At 56.6% G+C, this 23416-nt stretch overlaps 3 protein-coding genes across 6 annotated transcripts; 1 reads left to right on the top strand and 2 right to left on the bottom strand.

Annotated features, from left to right (window-relative positions):
• Positions 1-445: 445 nt before the first annotated feature.
• On the bottom strand, positions 446-5750 carry RAB7B (RAB7B, member RAS oncogene family). Of its 3 annotated transcripts, none has more exons than XM_085561350.1 (6): positions 5709-5750; positions 4742-4803; positions 4522-4648; positions 3541-3756; positions 2345-2470; positions 446-1037 (listed from the first exon to the last, which is right to left on the bottom strand). In XM_085561350.1, the coding sequence occupies exons 2-6, from the start codon at positions 4792-4794 to the stop codon at positions 957-959; spliced, it is 603 nt and encodes a 200-aa protein (XP_085417476.1). In that variant the 5' UTR covers positions 4795-4803; positions 5709-5750; the 3' UTR covers positions 446-956. The 3 variants fall into 3 exon arrangements, with proteins under 3 accessions (XP_085417476.1, XP_021391011.3, XP_085417475.1); XM_021535336.4 differs by having other exon boundaries at positions 5694-5750; XM_085561349.1 differs by having other exon boundaries at positions 4742-5750.
• Positions 5751-8848: 3098 nt separating this feature from the next.
• On the bottom strand, positions 8849-14254 carry CTSE (cathepsin E). The gene is made up of 9 exons (XM_077789027.2): positions 14152-14254; positions 12714-12867; positions 11545-11662; positions 10519-10637; positions 10227-10426; positions 9879-10001; positions 9652-9793; positions 9452-9550; positions 8849-9276 (listed from the first exon to the last, which is right to left on the bottom strand). Exons 1-9 carry the CDS (start codon positions 14208-14210, stop codon positions 9112-9114), a joined length of 1179 nt encoding a protein of 392 aa, XP_077645153.2. The 5' UTR covers positions 14211-14254; the 3' UTR covers positions 8849-9111.
• RHEX (regulator of hemoglobinization and erythroid cell expansion) lies at positions 13155-23295 on the top strand. Of its 2 annotated transcripts, XM_085561352.1 has the most exons (6): positions 13155-17521; positions 19153-19222; positions 19806-19894; positions 20435-20566; positions 20892-20950; positions 21392-23295. In XM_085561352.1, exons 2-6 carry the CDS (start codon positions 19206-19208, stop codon positions 21596-21598), a joined length of 504 nt encoding a protein of 167 aa, XP_085417478.1. In that variant the 5' UTR covers positions 13155-17521; positions 19153-19205; the 3' UTR covers positions 21599-23295. The 2 variants fall into 2 exon arrangements, with proteins under 2 accessions (XP_085417478.1, XP_085417477.1); XM_085561351.1 differs by having other exon boundaries at positions 13155-19222.
• Positions 23296-23416: the final 121 nt, after the last annotated feature.

Genomic DNA, 23416 nt, shown 5'->3' on the forward strand with positions numbered 1-23416 from the left:
GAGGTGCAGTGGAAAGGGGCAAAAGACACCAAAACAAAGCTCGGAGATGATGCAAAACCTGGGGAAAAAATCAAGGAGGAAGAGAGGACACTGAGGGCAAGACAGACATTAAATGGCCTGGAGAGCAAAAAAAAAAAAAAAAAACACTCAAAAACCTCTGCCCTCAGCTCCCTCTGCTGACAGAAGGACCGACCCACGCCACCTCTGCACAGCCACTGCACACCTCCTCTCTCCCCGGCACAAAATTTGCACCAGAAAATAATAATAATAATAATAATAATAATAATAATAATAATAATAATAATAATAATAATAGTAAAAAAAGCCAAACCCAAAATGCATCCCCCAGCCCTGAGAAGCTGAACAGGCTCAGGGAGGAAAGTCTGGGGCCCCCACCCCACCTTCCTGCTCCGGGACCTGGGGAGCATTTTGCAACACATAAATATAAATAAAAATGAAATATTTAATTTCCTTTAAAAAAAAAAACAGAATACCCCTGACAAACAGCTTTTTTGAGAATCCTCCCCAGTGAGGCGGGAGGGGGAAGGTGTTTGATGGGGGATATGAGAGGAGGGGAAACTGAGGCACGGAATAGTTGCCTGGTCCCTGTGCCGAGGCCACCAGCCCCAGTTGTCCCCCCAGGCCAGCCCGTGTCACCCTGAGCCGCGGGACCACCAGGCTGTGCTCTGGGAACGGGTGACCCGTGGTGCCAAGGCCGTGGTCTCTGCAGAGGCGTCGGGGGCACTGCCCGCGCCCCTGGCACCGTCACCGCGGGGACATCGCCCGCTCGGGTGCCACCGTGCCACTGAGGCGATGGGGAGAGCAGCTCCAGAGCCCTGGGAAGCAGCAAATCCTTGGATGAGCAGGCAGCCGGCCCTGGTGTGCCCAGCGGTGCCCGTCCTGTGCCCTGGCATGGCCAGTCCCTGTGGGCATGGCGGGCTCCAGCGGCGCCGGGGTCAGCAGCAGCTCTGCTTGGGCTTGTCGTTGGGAGTGAGCTTGATGGAGTCGGTTAAATAACTCTCAAAAATCCCTTTGTACTGGAAAAGAACCGGAGAAGGGAAAGGATGAGTGACCGCAGCCCCCAGGCAGCCTGAGCGGATCAGCCCTGGGCAAAAGCCGCCTGGCACAGGGCTTGGGACACCTGGCACAGGGCTTGGGGACACTGATGTCCCCAGGGATCAGCCCTGACTTGTGACTAACGCCAAAATCTGGGCAAAAGCCATGTAGCACAGGGCTTGGGACACCAATGTCCCATGGATCAGCCCTGGCTGGTGGCTAACAGCAAAATCTGGGCAAAAGCCACCTGGCACAGGGCTTGGGGACACCTGGCACAGGGCTTGGGGACACTGATGTCCCCAGGGATCAGCCCTGACTTGTGACTAACGCCAAAATCTGGGCAAAAGCCATGTAGCATAGGGCTTGGGGACAACGATGTCCCCTGGATCAGCCCTGACTTGTGACTAACAGCAAAATCTGGGCAAAAGCCACCTGGCAAAGGGCTTGGGACACCGATGTCCCTGTGGATCAGCCCTGGCTGGTGGCTAATGCCAAAATCTGGGCAAAAGCCACCTGGCACAGGGCTTGGGGACACCTGGCACAGGGCTTGGGGACACCAGTGTCCCCATGGATCAGCCCTAGCTTGTGACTAATGGCAAAATCCAGGCAGAAACCACTAAGTGCAGGGCTTGGGGACACTGATGTCCCCGTGGATCAGCCCTGGCTTGTGACTAATGGCAAAATTTGGGCAAAAGCCACCTGGCAAAGGGCTTGGGACACCTGGCACAGGGCTTGGGACACCTGGCACAGGGCTTGGGGACACCTGGCACAGGGCTTGGGACACCTGGCACAGGGCTTGGGGACACCTGGCACAGGGCTTGGGACACCTGGCACAGGGCTTGGGGACACCGATGGCCCCAGGGATCAGCCCTGGCTTGTGACTAACAGCAAAATCTGGGCAAAAGCCACCTGGCAAAGGGCTTGGGGACACCGATGGCCCCAAGGATCAGCCCTGGGTTGTGACTATTGGCAAAACCCTGGCAAAAGCCACCTGGCACAGGGCTTGGGGACACCTGGCACAGGGCTTGGGGACACCGCTGTCCCCGTGGCACGGCCGCTAGAGGACAGTGCTGCCGCGCTGTGGGTGCCACACGCCGCGTTCCCATCACTGTGGCAATTCCTGCTCCTGCTGGTTTGGGATCAAACATTTCCGCGTTTCTCATCCCCGGGGCTCTCTGTGGCAGCAGGAGCTGCTCCGCTCGGGAGGATCTGTCAGAGCAGCCCTGGCTGAGCCCGGTTTTTCCCCCAAATCCTCCCCCAGCACAGCTCGGAGCTGGAGGGTGCTCACCGTGCTCAGCGCCTGCTTCGCGAGGGTCTCGAAAGCCTCGGCCACGTTGATGTTGTTCTTGGCACTGACCTCGAAATACGGAATGTCCTTCTCCTTGCACCAGGCTGAGGCTGTTTCCTTGGGCACCTGAGGGACAGCAGGGTGGAGCCACAGCTCAGGGATGGGACATGGGACCCTCCTCACCCATCCAGGGGGTGAGGGGTGCTGGCAGCGCCCGAGGTTGTCATTCCTGCTGCCTCTGGTGGGGACAGTCTGTGCCCCAGAGAGCAGCAGGAGGATGTTCTCATCCCCTCCCAGAGTGCTGGAGGAGTGCTCCATAAACTCCTTGCCTGGAGCTCTGGTTTATGTGAGGATAAGAAAAAGGCTGGTTCTGAGGTGAAGGATCAGCCCACAAAGCCATTAGGACCCCACAGCATCCCAATCATGGAATTGTTTGGGTTAGAAAAGACCCTTAGGATCATCAAGTCCAATCATTAACCCAGCACTAAACCACGTCTCCAAGTGCCACATCTGTACAAGTTTTAAATCCCTCCAGGGGTGGTGACTTCACTGTGGGAATCCAGGGCTTCCCTCTGGCTGTCCTGGGACCCTGGAGGGGTCAGGAACCCCCCTGGACAGAGCCCCCAGAGACACTGGCTGTGATCTCTGGCCATGGAAAAGAGTTTTCAACCTTACAGGGTGAATTACCATCTCTGAGTGTTTGATATAAGTCATAATTAAGTGTGGCACGGGTGCAAAAGTAAAATTTTAGGATTCTAGATGAGGGGTCCAAAGGGGACAAGATGGAGGAAATTGGGTGTGCCTTGTCCTTTTTCTCCTTCTTCACGCCCTCCATGTCTCACTGTGGTGTTGGCATTTTTCTGTTGGTTCGGGCTGGGGACACACTGTCCAACGGAGGTGACAGATATTGGCACGTTCTTGTAAATGCAGCCCAGGGAGTTTCTGGTATTTAATGTTTGTCACATCCCACTGAGGGCAGAGCCCCACACGCTGCCCTGCAGGACAGAGCTGGGCAGGGCAGCAGAACATGTGAGAGATCAACAGAATAAACAACCTGGAAACCAGCACAGACCAATGATGGCTTCTGCTTTGGCAGGGGGCTGACAGACAGAGACTTTTACAATCTCAGAGTCATCAATACCTCAGATTCCGACACTCCACCACTGCTCATCCTCCTCTCCCTCCTCCTCCCTTACCTGCCGGTCACTGAGGTCTATCTTGTTCCCCAGCACCACCATGGGGAAATCGTGTTCCCTGGGAATGACCTTCTCCAGGAAATCATCTCTCCAGTTGTCCAGGGCCTCAAAGGACTCCCTGTCTGTCACGTCGAAGGCCAGCATGCAGCCGTCGGAGCCTTTGTAGAAGGTCGACACCATGGACCGGAATCGCTCCTGTCCCCCTGTGTCCCAGATCTAGGGCAGAGAAGGGCACAAGGCAGGAGCAGGGTGGGTGCTGCAGCCCAGAGGAGCAGCTTCAAGGGGAGCTGAGTCCTCAGAAATCCTGTGGGATTCCAGTGCAGTTCATGGATGTTGAAAATCAGGCTCTAAAAATCAGGTCTGAAAATCAGCTCTGAAAATTGGGCCCTGAAAATCGGCTCTGAAAATCCGCTCTTAATATCAGCTCTGAAATCTGGGCTCTGAAAATCAGACTCTAGAAATCAAGCTCTGAAAATCAGCTCTGAAAATTGGCTCTGAAAATCAGGCTCTGAAAATCAGCTCTGAAAATCAGGCTTTGAAAATCAGGCTCTGAAAATCACCTTTAAAAATTTGAGTCTGAAAATCAGGCTTTGAAAATCAGGCTCTGAAAATCAGCTCTGAAAATCGGCTCTGAAAATCAGGCTCTGAAAATCGGCTCTGAAAATCAGGCTCTGAAAATCACCTGTAAAAATTGGAGTCTGAAAATCAGGCTTTGAAAATCGGGCTCTGAAAATTGGCTCTGAAAATCAGGCTTTGAAAATCAGGCTCTGAAAATCACCTGTAAAAATTGGAGTCTGAAAATCAGGCTTTGAAAATCAGGCTCTGAAAATCAGTTCTGAAAATTTGTCTCTGAAAGTCGTCTCTGAAAGTCGGGCTGTGCTCCTCGTGACCCTGGTGCCATTTGGGCACAGCAGGCCAGGGTGGGACACACAGAGCTGGGGTCAGGGTGGGCACCGGGGCAGTGCCAGCTCAGCCGCTCACCTGCAGCTTCAGGGGGGTGCTGTCCACGGCGAGGACCTTGGTGAGGATGCTGGCGCCCAGCGTGGTGCGGTAATCCTCGTAGAACGTCTTGTGCACGTACTGGTGCAGCAGGGAGGTCTTGCCCACGCTGGTGATGAGGAAAGGGGCACTGGTGAGGCTCTGGGGTGGGCAGGGGGCACCCACCACACGCGGGGGGCTTCCCTGCCCGCCAGCTCCTTACCCCAGAGCTCCGATGATGATGATCTTCAGATCCACCTTCTTGCTGGCATCCATGGGCAGGCCCTGTGGGGCGAGAGGGGCTCGCGGGGTTCTGGGGGTGGCACCTTGGCGATCCCTGGGGTCCTGTCCCTGCTCCCACCCTGCCACCCCGGGATGTCGCTGTGCCCTCACCGTGCCAGCATCATGCCCGTGCCATGCCGGCACTCGTGTCCCAGGAACGGTGGGGAGAGAAAAGCCGCCGTGCCAAGCCCGGCCCACGTCCCCGCCGGCTGCCGAGGAGCCGGAGCACGCCCAGACTCGCCGGTTCATCACCATTCAAACCTGCTGGGAGCCCTGCTTCTCCCACCCCCTCTCCAGCTCAGTCCCGCCCCCGAGGCCTGGCACACACGCCTGGGGTCCTGCTGAAAATTAAATTTATTAAATCAGACCCCAGCCAGAAGGAGTTCCTTGGCGCCTCAAGCACAGCCCAAGGAGCATCTCCGCCCAGGAGCACCCCGAAATGTCCCCTCAGAATTTGTCCCCATTATGTCCCAGTGTCCCCACATGCTCTGAGCCTGGCCAGGACCCCTGAAACCCCCTCCTCAGGTGGCACCAGCATCCCCCAGCAGCCGCAGCAAGCCCCATCCCCGCGGCAGCTTCCGACACCGCCGGCCAAGGCACGGATGGAAACGCTGGCAGCCTCATCCCTGCATTTTTCCCTGATGCGCTGGCCAGCCCTGCGCCCTTCCCTTTGGATACCAGCGGGGAGCTCTCAGTGTGGGCTCCAGCCCCCCTGCGCCCCTCTGCCACCCGTGCCCAGCCGCGGGCAGCATCCTGGGCACAGGCAGAGCCTCGCGTCTCAGCACACACGAACTCCCCGGAGCTTTCGCCAGCTCTTCGGTAAGGCCAGATGTTTTTCAAGTCAAAACGGAGTTTTGCCGCTGCGCGGGTCTGGGCTGCCCCCGGGGACTCACCTGCAGAGCGCTCACCTGCCGGGCCGGCGGGGCAGCCGCGGCTCCCGGCTCCGCTGCACCGGGCCGGGCGGGGGCGAGGCGAGAGGAGGATCCGGGAAGGGGCGGCCGGTCCCTGCCCTGCCGGGGAAGGCGGCTGCGGGGCCCCGCTCCGTGACATCAGCAGAAAGGGGCCGAGATGCCGGCGGGCCCGGAGGAGCCGCGGCCGGGCGCTGGGATGTCCATGGATTTGCCCTCGATTCCCGGCTCTGCCGAGTGGCCGCGGCTCGGGGTCCGATGGGGAAGGGGAACAAAGTTCTCCTCCGCTGCTGGAGTTTGGGATTCACTTTTGGCCTCTCCTCTGGCTCAGAATCCCCTCGGTTCCTTTCTGCCACCGCCCCGGGACCCTTTATCTGCGTCCCCGCTGGGGAATTGTTCAGGGATGAGGACAAAAGCCGGGCGGGGCTGTGGCAGCATCCCTGGAGCCATGCCGGACTTTGCTCTGATATCGTGGGATGGGGTAAATGGATTTTGGGACGGGTGAGGAGGGACTGGGATCCCTGTGAGGAGCTCTGTGTGGCTTCGTGTCCTTTTCCAGGCAGGAGAGGGGCAGGGTGGGAATCACGAGCATTTCCAGCCCCTCATGTCATCCCTGCAGCCCCCAGCCCTCAGGGGTCCCACCCAGCACCCAGAGACAGCACGGGCACCCAGAAACACCCCAAAAAGAGGAAGCCGAGCTGGTGACATCTGCAGGAGGATGTGTTCAATCAGTAAATGTGATTTGGGGGATCTCAGCAATGCCAGCACCAGGCGGGTGCTCAGGGCTCTTTGGAGTGGGAAAACCTGCTTGGCCACGGCCGCGAAGGCAGAGCTCTGCTTCCCGACGTGCAAGGGCAGGTCCCGTGTCTTTGCCAAGCACTCTGTAGGATTTGGGCTTTGCAGTGGGAGCGGGGTGTCCCCCACCTCTGAACCCTCCCTCATCCTCAACCAGCAGCCCCCCAGCCAATGGTGGTCCCCGTGCCCAGGTTTTGGGATCCTTCCAAGACCACTGGCTTTTGTTTTTCCACTTCCAGCATTTTTGTAGATTTTTTTTTTTTCCTCTTGCAGACCCTGATGGGATCTCAGGGAGGATCGTTGCACTCAGCAGGACAAACCTTCCTCCCCCTCTTCTCCAGGTGTAATTTTGGGACCTGTCTGGCCAGAAAAATCTGTTTTTCCCCCCAGAGGGCAGGCGCTGGGAGGAACTGGGCTGAAGCAGGAGAACCTGAGCCAGTTCTCACCAGTGGTGGGTAAAAGGCTGACATTTCCCTGGAGCAGCTCTCCTAATCCCCATTTTCAGCCCTTTTTCACCATCCCGCTTCACCTTTGCTCCTGCACAGAGAATTTCTAGTTCAACCTTCCCCTGCAACAACTTCTGCCCTTGTTCCTCTCACATGTCCCTGGTGGGACGGGGCATTGCTCACCCTATCAGATGATCAAAGCCTCTCCACGCTGCTGGGGCTGGGGTTTGTGGTCGATCCCAAACTGCAGCTGATGCCCACGGCCACTTCTGCTTTTAGCAAGGATGGCTGTACCCACCAGGGTACATCAGCCTCAGCTCTGGCTTTTGTTTGATTTCGCGGAAAAGGGATTTTCCCAAAGTTTGCTCTCTCCCTGGGCTGAGATTCTGCCTGGATGAAGGCAGTGGGAGCAGTGGTGGGGAGGAGGTGATGGCCAAGGCGTCGCTGAGCAGCTCCAGAGACCACAGCTTCAGTCCCGTCCTGGCTGCTCCCCCACGTCAGCAGTTCTGAGGAAAAGGCGTGGGTTTTGTGGCCTGTGACTGTGAGGAAAGTGATAAAACCCAGGCTGGGGCTGACACAGCTGGGGGAAAGGCTTATGGGGATAAGGAGAGGACAGGCTGTGCCCTACAGGGCCGTGGGAGTGAGGGAAGTGGAAGGAAGCAAAGGGCATCCAAATGCTCAGCCTCCTCGGGGGGCAGAAGGATCGCTCTTTATTAGGATGCTCTTCCCCCCCCAAACCTGCCAAGAGGGCATGGAATGCCCTGAGATCCCAAAAACATCACCAGAGCAGTCCTGGGCAACTCCAGGCCAGGCCAGCTCTCATGCCAGCTGCTGTCTGGGGACACTGGGTGGCCCCTGTCATGCTGGGGGAGCTGGATGCTCCTCCCCAGCTCCTTGGCAGCACCTTGGCATTCTAAGGGTTAAGGTGGAAGAGGGACAGAAGACCTTTGTCCAGCAGCCCCAGCACCTTATCTGGGACTGCAGCAGGGGTGAAGTCAACACAGGAAACGTCAGAGCCCACGCTGGTCAGCGGCACAATCAGTGCCTCTGGGTAAGGCAGATATCTCCCTTTATTGCAAACCACAAGGCTCAGCCGCAAAGTTTACAACCAGATCTGAATATTCCAGAGCTCCCAGGCCCAGCCCTGAAGGCTGCTCTGCTCTGGGAGGCCTGCAGCAGCCACCAAGCTGGACTGGGACATGGACACTCCAGCAGCCTGGCCTTGGCACTGCTGGCCTCGCTTCAGGGTCAGTGGGGAAAAGAGAGCAAAGGCCTGGATAAAAATAACCTTTCTTGTGCTTCCCTTTCTCGCTGCCTCAGCGGGCATCACTCATGAGCCAGTGCCACTCGTGCCTTGTCAGCAAGCCACGTGTGCCAGGGTGACTCCCGGGGAGCCCCATGGCCCCACTGCAGCCCCCCATGCCCCCACACTTTGAGCCAGCCCAGCCCGGGGCTCAGCAGCTGCTTTGCCCTTTTTGCTTCAAGGCCTCACCATGCACATTGTGTTGTGAGTTCCCCAAGGGAATCAAAGCAAAATTCACTGGAAATCACCGGTGGCTCTGGGAGTCCTGTGGCACAGAAAGAGCCCCAGGGTCTTTCCGGTCTCCTTTCTTGTTTACGAGCCCCAGCTGAGGAAAGGTGCATTCCCAGTGCTCCCTCGGTTCCTGCCCTGAGCCTGGGATGCTCAGGGATTGCCACAGCCACCTCCAGGGATTTCTGCTCTACCTGGGCAAAGCATCCCCTTCTCTCTGCCCCCGTGGAAATCCCAGGGAAGCTCCAGCCATGCTGGGAGTGCAGCTCTGGCAGTGCCACAGATCACCCAGGGAGGAGAGCAGGATGTGGGCAAGGAGGATTGAACCCCCAGTATAACCCTTTGAGACGTGCAGGATTTCTGCTGGGCTGCTGCTGACAGAAGCATGAGAAATTTGGGTTTATTGAAGTTTTTATTGGCTCAGGATTCAAAAACAGAGAATGTGCAGAGCAGATCACAGAGCTGCTCGAGACATTTTTATATCACAGTGTCCTGGCATGGACTGAACCTCTGCTGGACTCTTCACTGCATCCCTGGGTGTCTTCACCCCCTGGGGACACTGAGGAGGACAGGGTGACATCCACTGCCCTGCTGAGGTCTGTTCCTCTCCTGCCCCAGGGATGTCACAGCCCTAAGGGACAGCAGGGGCCAATCCCACCATGTTATTGCCACGGTCGAAGACGGAGTAGAACTGACGGATGAAAACATCTCCCAAAATCCAGAGGGGTCCTGTGGGAGGGGGGATGTCGCTCCCCTGGAAGCCGCTGGTGCAGAAGGCCATGCCATCAGCATACTCCTGGAGGAAGAGAAGTGGAAAGCTGGGGATGAAGCCGAGAGCCTCGTGCACCTGGAAACACCCAGGAATGGTGGCGAGGCAGAAACCGGTGGGGTTTGTCACCCTTGGGGACACACTGGGCCACCTTTGCCACTGGAGCAGCTGGGATTTGGGGTTGAGGGAGCCACAGCCATACCATGAGGGTGTAAGCCTGGGCACTGAGCGTGTAGGGCAGCCCGTTGATGGTGATGGTCAGGTCAGGCATGGAGCTGAGGCTGCTGCACTCCACGGTGTACTGGAACAGAGCTGGGGGCTCAGGGGCTGCCCAGGGGGGCCCTTTCAGCAGGGAAGGGTCCCCAAGGCTTTGTCCCCTCCTGTCCCCACCCTGGCTCTCACCTCTCCATCCACAGACACAGCCCCAATGAGGTTTTGCAGCTCTTTGATCTCCTTGGTGGGGCCCGTGATGAGCGACGTCCCGGTGTCCACGATGGCCTGGCAGCCGTTGGCACAGAAGGTCACTGTCCCACCCAGCTGGATGCTGGAGGAAGGGAGAAGGAGCAGGAGGGATTTGCCGTGCTCTGCCAGCCCTGCCCTGCCCTCCCTCCCTGCCCAGCACCACTCACTTGTCCAGCTGGATCTGCCAGTAGCCCTGCTGGGTGACTGGCACCCAGTTCAGGGTGCCCGTGAAGCGGGAGGTGTCAAAACCCCCAAAAAGCACCTCTCCTCCCTGCGGGGAGTCAGGGTTCCTGCAGGGAGGAGGAGGACACATGAAGGATTTTTGTCCATTTAGCATGAATTTACCCCAACTTTCTCCCCACACATGCTGTAAAGCCAGAGTTCTGCGATGCTCAATCTGGTACCAAAGCCCCCTTCATTATCTCAGTAAAATATCTATATTTTAGCAGCCCCTCCTGCTCCCTAAAGCAATGCCAGACTCCAAGCAACATCCCAGAGCAAAGCCATGTCCGTACGAGCTCATGTAGACGGAGAACATGGGCAGCTCCACCAAATTTTGGGCCATCATGTTGTCGAAAACAGGGGTGACCCCATCCACGGCCAGGGAGGGATAAGCCAGCCCCAGGATCCCATCGAACTCAGCATCCAGGAAGGCTTTTCCCGGCTCGCTGATGCTCTCTGCAAACTGCTGGTTGCTCACGGCCAGACCTTCAACCTGCAGGGGGGAGAGGGTTCTGTGGTGGGGCCGAGCCCGTGGGCAAGTCCCAGGCACATTGTCCAGAGCAGGGCAACCCAAAAGTCACTCACGGCTACTTGGTCGGATCCGATGATCCCCGTCAGGCTCCCAGTGCCGTACTGGATGGAGAAGGGGGTCCCTATCACCTGGTAGGTGCTGGACTGGGTTGGCTGGAACCTGGTGTGCTCAGCTGGGGAAAGAGATGGGATCTGTCACCAGAAATGTCTTTTATTTTGTATGGCCACAGCTGCCAGGAGCCCTCAGTGAGGCAAAATGATGAAGCAGCGTGGTGTCACCAAAATTCCTGGTTATGGGAGCTCTGCTGAGGGATGTGCTGGAGTTTTGAGGGGGGAGAAAACCTCTCCTATTTCAATCTGGTGGAGGGTGCAAGGGCTGTTAGGGGGAGCAGGATCAGCAACATTTAATGAGTCCCGAGATGAGCACTGGTGTCCCTGGTTACAGCCAGCAGCAGTCCCAATTCCCTGTGGGATCCAGTCCCATTCCCCAATTCCCTGCAGGATCCAGTCCCAATTCCCTGCAGGATCCAGTCCCATTCCCCAATTCCCTGCAGGATCCAGTGCATTCCCCAATTCCCTGCAGGATCCAGCCCCATTCCCCAATTCCCTGCAGGATCCAGCCCCATTCCCCAATTCCCTGCAGGATCCAGTCCCATTCCCCAATTCCCTGCAGGATCCAGCCCCATTCCCCAATTCCCTGCAGGATCCAGCCCCATTCCCCAATTCCCTGCAGGATCCAGTCCCATTCCCCAATTCCCTGCAGGATCCAGCCCCATTCCCCAATTCCCTGCAGGATCCAGCCCCATTCCCCAATTCCCTGCAGGATCCAGTCCATTTCCCAACTCCCTGTGGATCCACTCCCAGTCCCCAATTCCCACTGGCTCCGGGGTAGCCCTGGGACTACTCAGGGATGCTCTGGTCCCTCTGGGTTCTCTGGAGCTGGCTGATCTCTGACATCCCCAAAAGCCACCCTTGTCCCCTGCTGAGCTGTCACCCCTGCTTTCACCCCTGGATTTCTGTCGCCACGGCCTTGGGGCTGATGGCCCTTGGCCTCTCTGGGGTCAGGGGCTCCCCACTCACTGCAGGCTTTGCTGACACAGTAGACAGAAGGCACCCAGAGGTTGGAGGAGCCCGTGTCGAACACCACGGTGAAATTCTGAGGTGGTGTCCCAATGGAGATCTGCCCAAAATACTCCATCTGTCAAAGAGGGGGCAGAGAGCACCGTGAGCCACCAGCACAGCCAGAAATGCTGGTAAAAAAAACCTGGGGTGCCTGCAGGGAACGGATGGGGCTCAGTGTTTGATCCGTGCCCTGCCAGGTGGAATAAAGGAGACAAATATTTAAGGAACAGCAACGGGGACTGAGGACAAAAGGCAGCATGGTGGGTACAGGCCTCTGCCTCTTCCTGGCAAGGCTGGGCCCTGAGGGGAACCAGGCGGGGGATCTGGGCAGTGGGATTCTCCTGGGGAGTGGGATTCTCTGGGCAGTGGGATTCTCCTGGGGAGTGGGATTCTCTGGGGAGTGGGATTCTCTGGGGATTGGGATTCCCCTGGGCAGTGGGATTCTCCTGGGGGAGTGGGATTCTCTGGGGAGTGGTATTCCCCTGGGCAGTGGGATTCTCTGGGGATTGGGATTCCCCTGGGCAGTGGGATTCCCCTGGGCAGTGGGATTCCCCTGGGGAGTGGGATTCTCTGGGGAGTGGGATTCTCTGGGGAGCGGGATTTTATGGGGAGTGGGATTCTCTGGGCAGTGGGATTCTCTGGGGATTGGGATTCCCCTGGGCAGTGGGATTCCCCTGGGTAGTGGGATTCTCCTGGGGCAGTGGGATTCTCTGGGCAGTGGGATTCTCTGGGCAGTGGGATTCCCCTGGGCAGTGGGATTCTCTGGGCAGTGGGATTCTCCTGGGGTGTGGGATCTTCCAGGGGAGTGGGATTCTCTGGGGCTGTGGGATTCCCCTGGGTAGCTCCCTCCACCTCTACGGGGGGCTCTGCCCTGAAAATCGTGTATCTTGAATTTTGGAGTGAATCTGTGCCCGGGGGGCGTGCAGGGCGCGTCAGGGAGGGAGGGCGCTGGCAGTGCCAGCCATGGATGCCGCCCCTTGTCCTCATCCTGCGCTCCCCGGGACAAAGGAACGGGCAGGCAGCGAGCCCCGGCACGCCGGGCACTGCCCGGACGGGGTTTGCGGGAAGCGGCCGGGCACCGCTCGGGCCAAGTGCGGGCGCTGCCAGCGCCGTGTGCCCCTGCTCACGTCCAGGTAGTTGATGAGGGGCTCGCTGCTCTCCGCGAAGGCGGCGCAGTCCTCGCTGCCGGCGGCCGGCCCGCCCGGCGCTCTCCAGAGCTGCGAGAGCCGCCCCCGCTCCCGCAGCAGCTCCCGCAGCGAGCGGCGGCGGCGCAGGGGCACCCTGCGGGAGGGCACGGGGCTCAGGGTGCTGGCACTGCCATGGGTGCTGGGCACTGCCATGGGTGCTGGGCACTGCCATGGGTGCTGGCACTGCCATGGGTGCTGTGCCACCCTGCGGGAGGGCACGGGGCTCAGGGTGCTGGCACTGCCATGGGTGCTGGCACTGCCATGGGTGCTGGGCACTGCCATGGGTGCTGGGCACTGCCATGAGTGCTGGCACTGCCATGGGTGCTGTGCCACCCTGCGGGAGGGCACGGGGCTCAGGGTGCTGGCACTGCCATGGGTGCTGGGCACTGCCATGGGTGCTGGGCCACCCTGCGGGAGGGCACGGGGCTGAGGGTGCTGGGCACTGCCATGGGTGCTGGGCCACCCTGAGGGGAAGGGCACAGTCACTGGGGGTGCTGTGCCCGCCCTGCGGGTGCTGGTCAGTGCCATGGGTGCTGTGCCCACCCTGAGGGTGCTGTGCCCACCCTGAGGGGAAGGGCATGGTCACTGAGGGTGCTATGACCTTCCTGAGGGTCCTGTGCCCTCCCTGAGGGTCCTGTCACTCCCACAGGTGCTGCCCACATTCCATACCCACCCTGAGTACCCTGGTTGCTCCCATGGGTGCTGCCCACGTTCCATACCCACCCTGAGTACCCTGGTCGCTCCCATGGGTGCTGCCCACATCCTGTGCCCACCCTGAGGGTCCTGGTCGTTCCCATGGGTGCTGCCCACATCCTGTGCCCACCCTGAGGGTCCTGTCACTCCCACGGGTGCTGCCCAAATTCCATACCCACCCTGAGTACCCTGGTCGCTCCCATGGGTGCTGCCCACATCCTGTGCCCACCCTGAGGGTCCTGGTCGTCCCCATGGGTGCTGCCCACATCCTGTGCCCACCCTGAGGGTCCTGGCACTGCCAGGATGGGGGTTCAGCACCCACATGCCCCCCGCAGCCATTTCCAGCCGAGGCCCAGCAGAAGAGGGGCACTGGCTGTGTTTTGGGGCGCAGGAATGGCAGGAGAGCGCCCAGGCCCTGGCACTGGCAGCAGGGGCAGCTCGGTGCCACCGAGGGGAAGGACTTTTGTGCCAAGGGGAATCCAGCCTGGCTTTCTCTGCCCTCCCTGCCTGCACAAATCCCCTCACAGCCGCTCCTGCTGCCGCCAGGCTCTGCCCAGAGGGATGGACACCCCGGAAATCCCAGCGTGGTGCCACCGCTCCGGCACAGCCGCGGGGTGCCCAGCTGAGCTCTGCCACCCATCACCGCCCTGGCAGTGAATCCCTGGCACCCTTGGGACCCCCTTACCTCCTCAGGGCGCCGGCCAGGCCCAGGCAGAGCGCGGCGAGGAGCAGCAGGCGCCTCATGGCGTGGCTCGGTGCCCGCGCCCGCCGCGGTGCCGCTCTTATACCCGCGGTGCCAGGCTCGATAATGGCCCTGCCAGAGTCAACACCGGGCTCGGGCACCCTCAGTGAATCACTGGCCACGGCCCAGGCGAGGCTGAGCGGGCGCTCCGGGGTCACGTTTGCTTTTCTGGGTGAGGACGGCGCTGGGGGCCTGTGGGTGCCAGGCTGATTTTGGAGATCCCGCAGAGGGAGCAGACCGGGATCCCCATCCTGGCGCCAGTGCCCACCCCAGCACCTTATCCGACTGGTGGAAACCCCCCAAAAGGCTTTAGAAGAACATTTCCCTTCTCCTTCACTCCCCAGCCCCACCCCAGGGCGCCACCAGTGGCCCTGGGGTGCCCCAAATCCCAGCAGCTGCACGAAAGGGATGTGTTTGTACCATCAGCCAGCGAGCTCATTGGAATAGTCAAAGACTAATTAGCAGTGATGAACAGCTCGGGAATGCTCAGTTTGCCCTTGCAAAGGCTGGGAAGGAGCAGCTTGCCATGGGAGACAGCTCCCCTTGCTCGGCAGGCCCCGATGGGCTCGTCCCCTGGCAGCTTTGTGTTCTCCAGCACGGGTGTCTCATTAAAGCCTCAGCGAGTGCAAACAGAAAATGCTGACGAACAAATAAAACCTTCAGACATGGGGGAGGTGAGTGAGGGCAGCAAGTGGGGGCAGGTGAGGATTTTCCTGCCTCCATCTCCCAGGCCCTTATTTTCCATATTGTCCTTCTTTTCCGTGGTTTTGGCACTAAAAGAACCGATGTGCTAAAGGTTCTCAGCCGGCCCCATTCACGTGATTAACAGGGTTTAGCACCGTGCTAATCAATTTTTTGTTTGTCTCAGCGAGCCTGTTTTATCGAATTCTATTTTATCTAATTAAAGCCCTCACCCAGGAAATTAAAGTCCTCATCTGTGAGGCACAGGTACCCAGGGTGGCTGGGGACAGCTGAGTCACGTCCTGCTGTCACCGGGATCTTGTGTCCCCATCCCTGGAGATGCTGCCAGGCCCCTCCTCTCCCCAGCTTTGCGGGCAGATTAAGCTTTAAAAAAATCCATCAAATATTTCTCGATGTGAGCAGGAAAATGTTGGGCACAGCACAGTTGATGCCGATGGCAAATGCAGCTGCTTTTTCAAAAACAAATGAAAATTCCCTGCACTCCCCCATGCTGCAATATTTTTTTTTTACTGAGTGGCTTTTATAGAAATTTATTCTCTATTTTCCCTTTTGAGATGCAGTTTAATGTACCACCCTCCCTCCTTGTCCTAATCACATATTCATGGATTAGAAAGAAACTTCCTAAAACAAAAGCAGCTGCAGCAAGTGCCAGATAAGCTGAAAACAGCAAGTGGATTGTTCCAGACATGGTTTATAACCCAAAAATCCTATCAGAAAACCAGCCTGGAGGGTCACTGGGCTTTGGAGATAAAAGTGAGGGTGAGCAGCAGCACAGACACGCCAAACACTTTAAGTGAAATAGTTTATTTTGTGGAAAATATCCCCCAATTGGATCATCATAATCTGCAACCTCCTGGCAGCGGATTCAGCATTAAAATAGGAAGATGAAAGTCATAACAAGGCCAGACCTTTCATTTAGAAATTTTTGCAGCTAAGCAAATCTATTTTGACTTTTGAGTTATTTTAGAAGCAATTTTAAAGTTCAACTCGTAGGGCCACTTCAAAATTGTTAATCCAAGTAGAACAAAGTAGTGGGGTTATTTATTCTCTGTGTTTAGGGAGCAACTGGGCTGGATTTGCACAGAAAATTGGGTCAAAAAGGCTTTGTTTCATACATATTCCAGCTGTACCATGCAGAGGGAAGAGATGCCCAATTTCCAAGCCTTGGTGTCCCTCAGCTTGGCAGGACCAGCCTGTGCTGGAGAAATTGAGGAAAGGTGACCCCAGCTCCTGCAATATTTGTCTGGTCAGAAAGGAATGGCCTCTGCCAGGCAGGGGCTGTCCCCAGCTCTGTCCCACCCCTCCAGGCCCACACAGTTGGATCAAAATCAGATTTTTCCCCTTGGATGAAAAAAATACCTCTCACCAGCTGTGTGTGAAGCACTTTCCTTGTTTAAAAAAACCTGTTCTCAGGCTAAAAACGTGTTATCTGTGTTCCTTCTTACACATTTCCTTTAGTGGAGCCACTGCCCTGGCTGATTCACACTGTGCCCCAGCAGTGTTTTGTAAAAAACCCTTTTTTCCTGCCTTTATCAGACACTTCTCCCACCTGTTAATCTGCGTATCCACCACCGAGCACTTGAAAGCGCTGCAGCAGCAAAGTCTCACCTGAAAAAAAAAAATCAACAAACAAGCAAGTTTCGGTTAAATAAACCCCAAAATATTTACCTGGGGTGCAGCAGCTGTGAGGAGAGCAGGACCAACCTCTGACGATGGAGCTGGTGGATGGTGGGAGCAGGAATTTAGGAAGTGACCCCAACTTGTGATGCAGCTCCAGGGGTAGGTGATGCTTTTTGAAATCCTCATTTTGCTTTTAGCTAATCCAGGGGGATCCTTTGGGATGTTCCATCCCTGGGACAGGATTGCTGTGAGCTGAGATGTTGAAAGGCAAGCAGGCACCATCCCCATGAGTCAGGCACCTTGACAAAAAGGGAATTTCTTGTTCCTTTCTGCCGGGGCACCTCCAGGGCTACAAACCCCCCAGTTCCTATGAAGCAGCAGCCAAACCTCTGGGGAACTCTCAGGTTGGGATCTGCCAGGCTGCTGCTTGCACCCCAAAGCTTGCAGAACATTTTCCAGAGTGTGGGCAGGTGGAGGCCCACCCAGCCCCAGCAGCCATGGAGCCAGGTGATGTTAAAATGCTTCATCCCCGTGGAAAATGATTGCTTGGAAGCACCCAGAGGTCGTTTTGGGTGGCAGCTGAGCTGAGCTGGGCACAGCTCCCCCAGCACCGCTTGGCTCCAAGGAAGCTCAGCCGAATTTTGGGACAAAGCTGCTGGAAGAGAATTGATGGAGGGTTGCAGGAGCAAAACAGCTGCAGAAGAGCAGAGAAACACCCCAATATATTAAAATGAGGCCGCTGGCAGAGGGGAGGTGTCATGGGACTCGTGTGGGCTCCTCGGTGCCTCTGACCTGGGGGTAGAGCGTGACCGCATCCGGCACCGCCGCGCTGCCAGACCCCGCTCTGCACCCAAATCCTGCTGAAACGGCCCCAAATCCTGCTGAAACCTCCCCAGATCCTGCTGAAACAGCCCCAAATCCTGCTGCCTGCACAGCCCCAGCCGCCCCGAGCCGTGGGGAAGGGAAGGGAAGGTTGGAAAGCCGAGCCCAGGTAAGCCGGCGCTGGGCACCGCGCTGGGGGTGCGATGGCACAGGAGCAGAGGGTGGAACAGCAGGAGAGAGCTGGGCTGGGAATCCCCCTGGCATGTGCTGGTGCCATCCTGAGCCTCCGTGAGCCAGCTGGGCCTGGCTCAAGTGGGATTAAAATCATTTGGGGCATTCTGGAGCTTTCACTCACATTTAGCCTCAGGTTGACGCTCGCTGCCCGGCCTAGGAGCAGCTCCCTGCAAGCCTTGATTTCAGCATTTTCTTGAGAAAGGGTTGAAATCTTGGAGGCTGCTGGCTCACAGAAGTTCCCTGAGGCCCCCCAAAAAAGCACATTTGGTGCCAGGCTCTCACTGGCTGCTGTCTCAAATCAGATTTTTTGATACCCACCCGCTATCTGCGCCTCCATCTTGTCGGAGCCACCTCGGCACAGAAGCTGCTGATAGTTGGATTTGGGGTTTATTTTGCAATTTCCTTTTGAACAGCTCATTTTTCAGATCCTTATCTGTTGCTGCAGCAGCATCTCCTGCCCCACAGTAGGAAATGAGCCTTTCGAGAGTGGCAGCTTGTTGAGAAGGATATTTAGGGACAGATTTATTCAGTAAGGGAGGGGGAAAATTTCTGCAAGAAATGAACTTTCAGCTTGGCAGTCATCAAACTGTTTGCATGAGTGGAATTTTGCAAGAGATTGGTGGTTATCAGGAAAGCTTTTGATGAATTAAGCTCAGAAATGTGTCATAGAGGAAATGATAGAATCTGCTCCACAGGATGGATAATGCCTTTGCTCTATCAATTTATCCATCAGCCTATCAATCAAATTATCATGGCTGCTTTAATCACTGTATTAAAGCCTCAGCTGAAGATGTCTCCCTATCAGCCATTTATAAATAGCAAGTGTATAACACTGAGGGAGGATTTAAAGTGCTTTTTTGCAAGTGAAAGCTCACAAAAGGCACACCCCACTGCTATTTTTACAAAATGAACACCCCTATCTTTTATTGTAAATCTCTTGAGTGTTATGGCCAGAAATCCCAAGCCAAGGGGCCCAGCCCAGGCATTGGTGATTTCTGATTTTCTGACTTAAACCCTCTTAACCTCACCAGGATTGAAGCTCTCACAGTATTAAATCCGAGGTGTTTCAGACACTGAGGTGTTGCAGCACCTCTGGTATTTCTGTCTGGACCTTGACTGAGCAAGAGTCTCACACCAACCCATGACCTTCCTTTGGTTACTTTTTCCATGAATTTTTTTTTTTCATCTTGTAGTTTTCGTCTTTTTATTTCTTTTTTTTTTTTGGTGGGTTAAAAAGAGAAAAAGAAAATAAAACAAAATGCACCACGAGAGAGTATTAAAGCAAGGAGAACAAATTTCAATTCTGTTGCGGTGGGACCCAGAAAGTCCAGACAAGTCTCAGATATGAGCTTGTATAAAGCCATTAATTCAGTGATAAGGGACAGCCTGTGCCTCTGTGATGGTGTGAACCAGAGGGATTCTCACAGGGGGAGGGCTGGGATAAAATAAAAACCCTTTATTTCACATCTGCAACATGCAACCTCTGCTTCCAAGTGCTGAGCCTGATCTCCAGCTCGTGTGGAGCAGCGTGAGGCTCAATGGGACCATTTTTCTGCTTGCCACCAGGTCCTGCTGCCTCTCTGTGTCCCCCCAGGCCCTGGAGACGCCTCAGCAGGAGGATGAGCTTTTGTGCATGGTGAGTGCAGCACCCCGGGGCACAGAGCCCTTCACAGCACCCCTGGGACCACCCCGGGCCAGGCTGGACGGGGCTCTGAGCAGCCTGGTCTGGCTGGAAATGTCCCTGCTCATGGCAGGGGGTGACTTTTGAGGGTCCCTCCCCACCCAGCCCATTCCATCACTCCACAATTCTATAATTCCACCCCAGGCCAGGCTGGACGGGGCTCTGAGCAACCTGGTCTGGCTGGAAATGTCCCTGCTCATGGCAGGGGGTGACCTTCAAAGGTCCCTCCCCACCCAGCCCATTCCATCATTCCACAATTCTATAATTCCATCATATCTGTCGTGCCTCTCTCCCCTCCAGCACCACATTCCCCCACTTGAGGCTTTTGAAAACCCTTTTGGGGATAGGCCCTAAAAATGAGGGGCAGGGAACTCAAATCATTCCTGAAAACCAAGCCCCACGTTTTGGGCCACGTCACCCCAAAATCAAAAAGCAAAACCGAAAGCTACCAGCAAACCTAAAATGTGCCTTGAAGCCATGGGGGGATTGAAAAGAATTTGGTGATTTCAGTGAGACTGAATGGTTTTCTCTCGTCCAGCTGGATTCCTGCTGCCACCTCACTTGGCACCTTGATACTCTACCCTCTCCTCTTGCTGGCCCTTTACACCATGCTCAGCAGGAAAATTGGTAATTAAAAAATGTCTTTCCCTGGTGATTTCCTGGTTTGGGGTTGGGTGTGGGATGGGAAAGGGGCAGGGCTGGGCTGGGCTGGCTGGGAGCTGTGGTGACATGGGTGACATGGTTGTACACACCGGTGAGCTTTGTACAACCTTGTGCTGCTTCAAAACTGTTTTCTTTTATTGCTCTTTTAGTAAAGTGCTGGGGAAACACCAAGAATCAGCTCACAGAGTATTAATTCAGATGAAGCTGCAATTTCTAGCAGGGAATTCTTTCACACCAACTGCTGCTCACATTTGCAAAGAGCCTGGCTCTGCTTTGGGTCAAAATCATTCCAAACTTGCAAGAAGAGGCCCTGACCCTGTGATTTGTCACTGGAGCCTCTCCTGGTGGGAGAACAGGGCCCTGGATGATCTCAGGGATTGATTTGATGGAAATGAGCCTGCTCCAGAGCACAGCAATCTTTATTTTGGGGAGGGCTGGTTTGCCCTGGGGCTGGGACGTGCTGGGCACAGCAGGCAGCAGGGCTCACTCTCCTCTTGCTCGCAGCCCAGCATTCCTGCAGGATGCAGGGGAGCAGCAGCCCTGGGGAGCATCCCAGCCCTCACCCCAGCCCAGCTCCGGGAGGGGACACGGCACAGAAACACCCCGGGGCACAAAAACCATCAGCAGCCTACGCAGGTAAGGGGCTCTGCAGCAATGGGGCATTGTCCTGGCACAGGGATGGGAATTTTTGGGTGGCATTTGTGTGATGTCTCTTCCTCACGAGCTCTGGACAGCCCGGGAGTGGAAGCAGGGGTGGGTGAAGGGTCAAGCAGGAGCTGCCTCCTCTTCCCATTGCTGCCTGCCCCCTTTCTCCCAGGGAAGTGAGGCTGGGAGGGATCACACTGATGCTTTGTGGATCAGAATTTTCACTTCTGAGCGTGTTTGCTTTTCCTCCCATGATCCCTTTTCCCCTTTATCCCTCTGGGAAGTGCTGGGGTGGTAAATGTTTCCTGTTTTTAAGGGAGCAGTGACACATCTTCAGACACCTCGGAGGACTCGGACAACCCTTCCTGCCCTCAGGTACCACAGGCAAAATCATCCCCAGCCCACCTGGTGCTGTGTGCAGCTTGAGACCCCCAGAGCAGCATCAGGAGGGGCAAATCCACCAAAGCACATTAAAATTCCATAAATAAGGGCTGAGGTGGTTGTTGTCCCCTGTTCAGAGGGAAACATCCCTGGGCACTTTAGGAAAATTAGGAAACAAAATCTTTTCTCTGAGGATGGAGAGGCCCTGGCACAGCTGTGGCTGCCCCTGGATCCCTGGCAGTGCCCAGGGCCAGGCTGGATGGGGTTTGGAGCAGCCTGAAGGTGTCCCTGCCATGGCAAGGGGAATAGGGTGGGCTTTAAAGTCCCTTCCAACCCAACCCATTCCATGATCCCCTGAACTGGTGCATGGGTTTAAGGGCAAAGGCTCCTGGCTGGGTGCTGGGGCCTGACCTGGGCTTCGTTTTGCTCCTGCAGGGCCCTGGCTTAGAGGAAAACATTAATTACACATCCCTGGTGTTCCCAGAGAAAGGCCACGAGCCAGGCTCTGCCCAGGACTACGAGAACATGAAGTCTGGGATGGATTATGTCAACGTGGACCCGAAGAAGAGGAAAACACATTTCTGGCCCTTCTCCAGCCCCAGGGCATCCAAGGGTGTGGAGTACACCGAGGTGAAGCTGTGACACTGATGTGAAGCTGCCACACCAGGGTGAAGATGCCACACCAGGGTGAAGATGCCACACCAGGGTGAAGCTGCCACACCAGGGTGAAGATGCCACACCAGGGTGAAGATGCCACACCAGGGTGAAGCTGCCACACCAGGGTGAAGCTGCCACACCAGGGTGCTGCTGCTCAGAGGTGCCCGGAGCCCCCAGCAGCTGCACAGCTGGCACTGTCCCCTTCCCCTGGGGCACTGCCTGGCACGGGCTGCAGCGCTTGTGCCACCCCCACCCACAAAGCTTCCTTGGCTTTTCCTTAAAGCCTCCACTGTTCCTGAGGGCTGTGGGGTGGGGCAGGGGAGGGCTCCTCCCAGCCAGGCTGGAATCAGCTCTCCACTTCTGTGTCATGGCCCTTTTTCCCTCGTTTCATGAAAACAAAATGAACATCCCCCCCCTTGCCTCTCAAAATGGGCAATTCAGGGAGGGAGATGCAGTGATCCTCAAAACCTGCACTGAGCTGGCTGGCAGCTCCTCTCAGTGATGTTGTTTTGCTCATCAGCCTCATAAAATCATGTAAAATACAGTTTTTCCACTGGCTTTTCGCTCTCCCTGTCTCCCACCTTTTGCTTTCCCTGCTCTGTCCCTGCTCCAGGTGCTGGGGTCGGTCTCTCCCCACCTCACCCTGTCCCTGCTCCTCACTCTGCATTTTGTTACTTCTGAATTTTCAAGAAATAAACTTCCAGAGTGCCTGGGAATGAGAACACTGCCTCTGTGAGGGGGATGGAGCTGCTGCCTCCCAGCACAGGGAGGGATGGAGCTGCTGCCTCCCCTTCCTCAGGGCTGGAGCTGCCCCAAGTGTGTTTTAAATGGGCTCAGTGACGCTGGGATTTAATGAAAGGTTGTGAGACGATTGATTTGGGATTGATCAGTGGCAGGGGGAGCCAGGCACTCCTGCTTTCATGACCTTGTGGTGCTGATCTGGCCCAGCTCTAAGGGCACGTAAAGGAAAATGTTCCAAAAACCCCAACAATTCCTGGGTAACGTTGGAAAACCCAGGAGAGGTGTGATTGTGAGTGGAGGTGAGGCCAAAACCACTGAGTGGAAGCTTCTGAGAAATCTGATTCAAATGCCTGGCACTTAAAAAGTGAAAATATTGAAGATTTCAAAATATTTTACTCTTACTGTTTTATTTTGCCAGCTTTAGCCTGTGATAGTGAAAGGAATAATGCCCCTGGCTGGCAGGGAATTTGGAACCTTCGCTGGACACCTGTACATCACCCTCGGCAGCTTTTGAGCTCCACTGAGCTAATGGATGCTCTTTCCTGCCTTATCCATGATTTATTCCTGCACATCTCCTGGGAGCAGGCTGGGCCTGCAGGAGGACCGAGTTCCCTGCTCCCCGAGCCCGGGGTGGTTTTGGGCCCCTGCTCCTGCAAAATCAGCCAAAAGCAGCAGCAGCAGCAGGGTGGGAGCATCCCTGGGATGCGGCAGACGCTGGGCACGGGATGGGGCTGGGAGCGGAGCTGATGGGGAGAGGACACAGGGCAGTCAGGGCACGGGGCAGTCAGGGCACGGGATGGGGCTGGGAGCGGAGCTGATGGGGCGAGGGCACGGGGCAGTCAGGGCACGGGGCAGTCAGGGCACGGGGCAGTCAGGGCACGGGATGGGGCTGGGAGTGGAGCTGATGGGGCGAGGGCACGGGGGCAGTCAGGATGTGCCCGGCTGAGCTGGAGCAGGGCCAGCGGCTCCTCGGCGGTGCCAGTGCCGCGTTTGGGGCGCTCCAGCGGGCACAGCGGGGACAGCTGAGCCCAGCACGGGGGGACGCGACAGCCCCGGGGGCAG

Source organism: Lonchura striata, chromosome 26, assembly GCF_050655825.1.
Source record: "Lonchura striata isolate lonStrDom1 chromosome 26, ASM5065582v1, whole genome shotgun sequence".
NCBI lineage: Eukaryota > Metazoa > Chordata > Aves > Passeriformes > Estrildidae > Lonchura > Lonchura striata.

Excerpts from the sequence above, each read along its gene's own strand:
- RHEX (XM_085561351.1), top strand. The coding sequence starts at position 19,125 with ATGGGACCATTTTTCTGCTTGCCACCAGGTCCTGCTGCCTCTCTGTGT. Across the intron at positions 19,223-19,805 it reads AGGATGAGCTTTTGTGCATG|CTGGATTCCTGCTGCCACCT; the intron begins GTGAGTGCAGCA and ends TCTCTCGTCCAG. Across the intron at positions 20,951-21,391 it reads ACAACCCTTCCTGCCCTCAG|GGCCCTGGCTTAGAGGAAAA; the intron begins GTACCACAGGCA and ends TTGCTCCTGCAG.
- CTSE (XM_077789027.2), bottom strand. The coding sequence starts at position 14,210 with ATGAGGCGCCTGCTGCTCCTCGCCGCGCTCTGCCTGGGCCTGGCCGGC. Across the intron at positions 10,638-11,544 it reads CTGTGTCAGCAAAGCCTGCA|CTGAGCACACCAGGTTCCAG; the intron begins GTGAGTGGGGAG and ends CTCTTTCCCCAG. Across the intron at positions 9,277-9,451 it reads CCCAGGCTTACACCCTCATG|GAGTATGCTGATGGCATGGC; the intron begins GTATGGCTGTGG and ends CTCTTCCTCCAG.
- RAB7B (XM_085561349.1), bottom strand. The coding sequence starts at position 5,055 with ATGGTGATGAACCGGCGAGTCTGGGCGTGCTCCGGCTCCTCGGCAGCC. Across the intron at positions 3,757-4,521 it reads GCACCCCCCTGAAGCTGCAG|ATCTGGGACACAGGGGGACA; the intron begins GTGAGCGGCTGA and ends TCTCTGCCCTAG. Across the intron at positions 2,471-3,540 it reads TAGACCTCAGTGACCGGCAG|GTGCCCAAGGAAACAGCCTC; the intron begins GTAAGGGAGGAG and ends GCTGTCCCTCAG.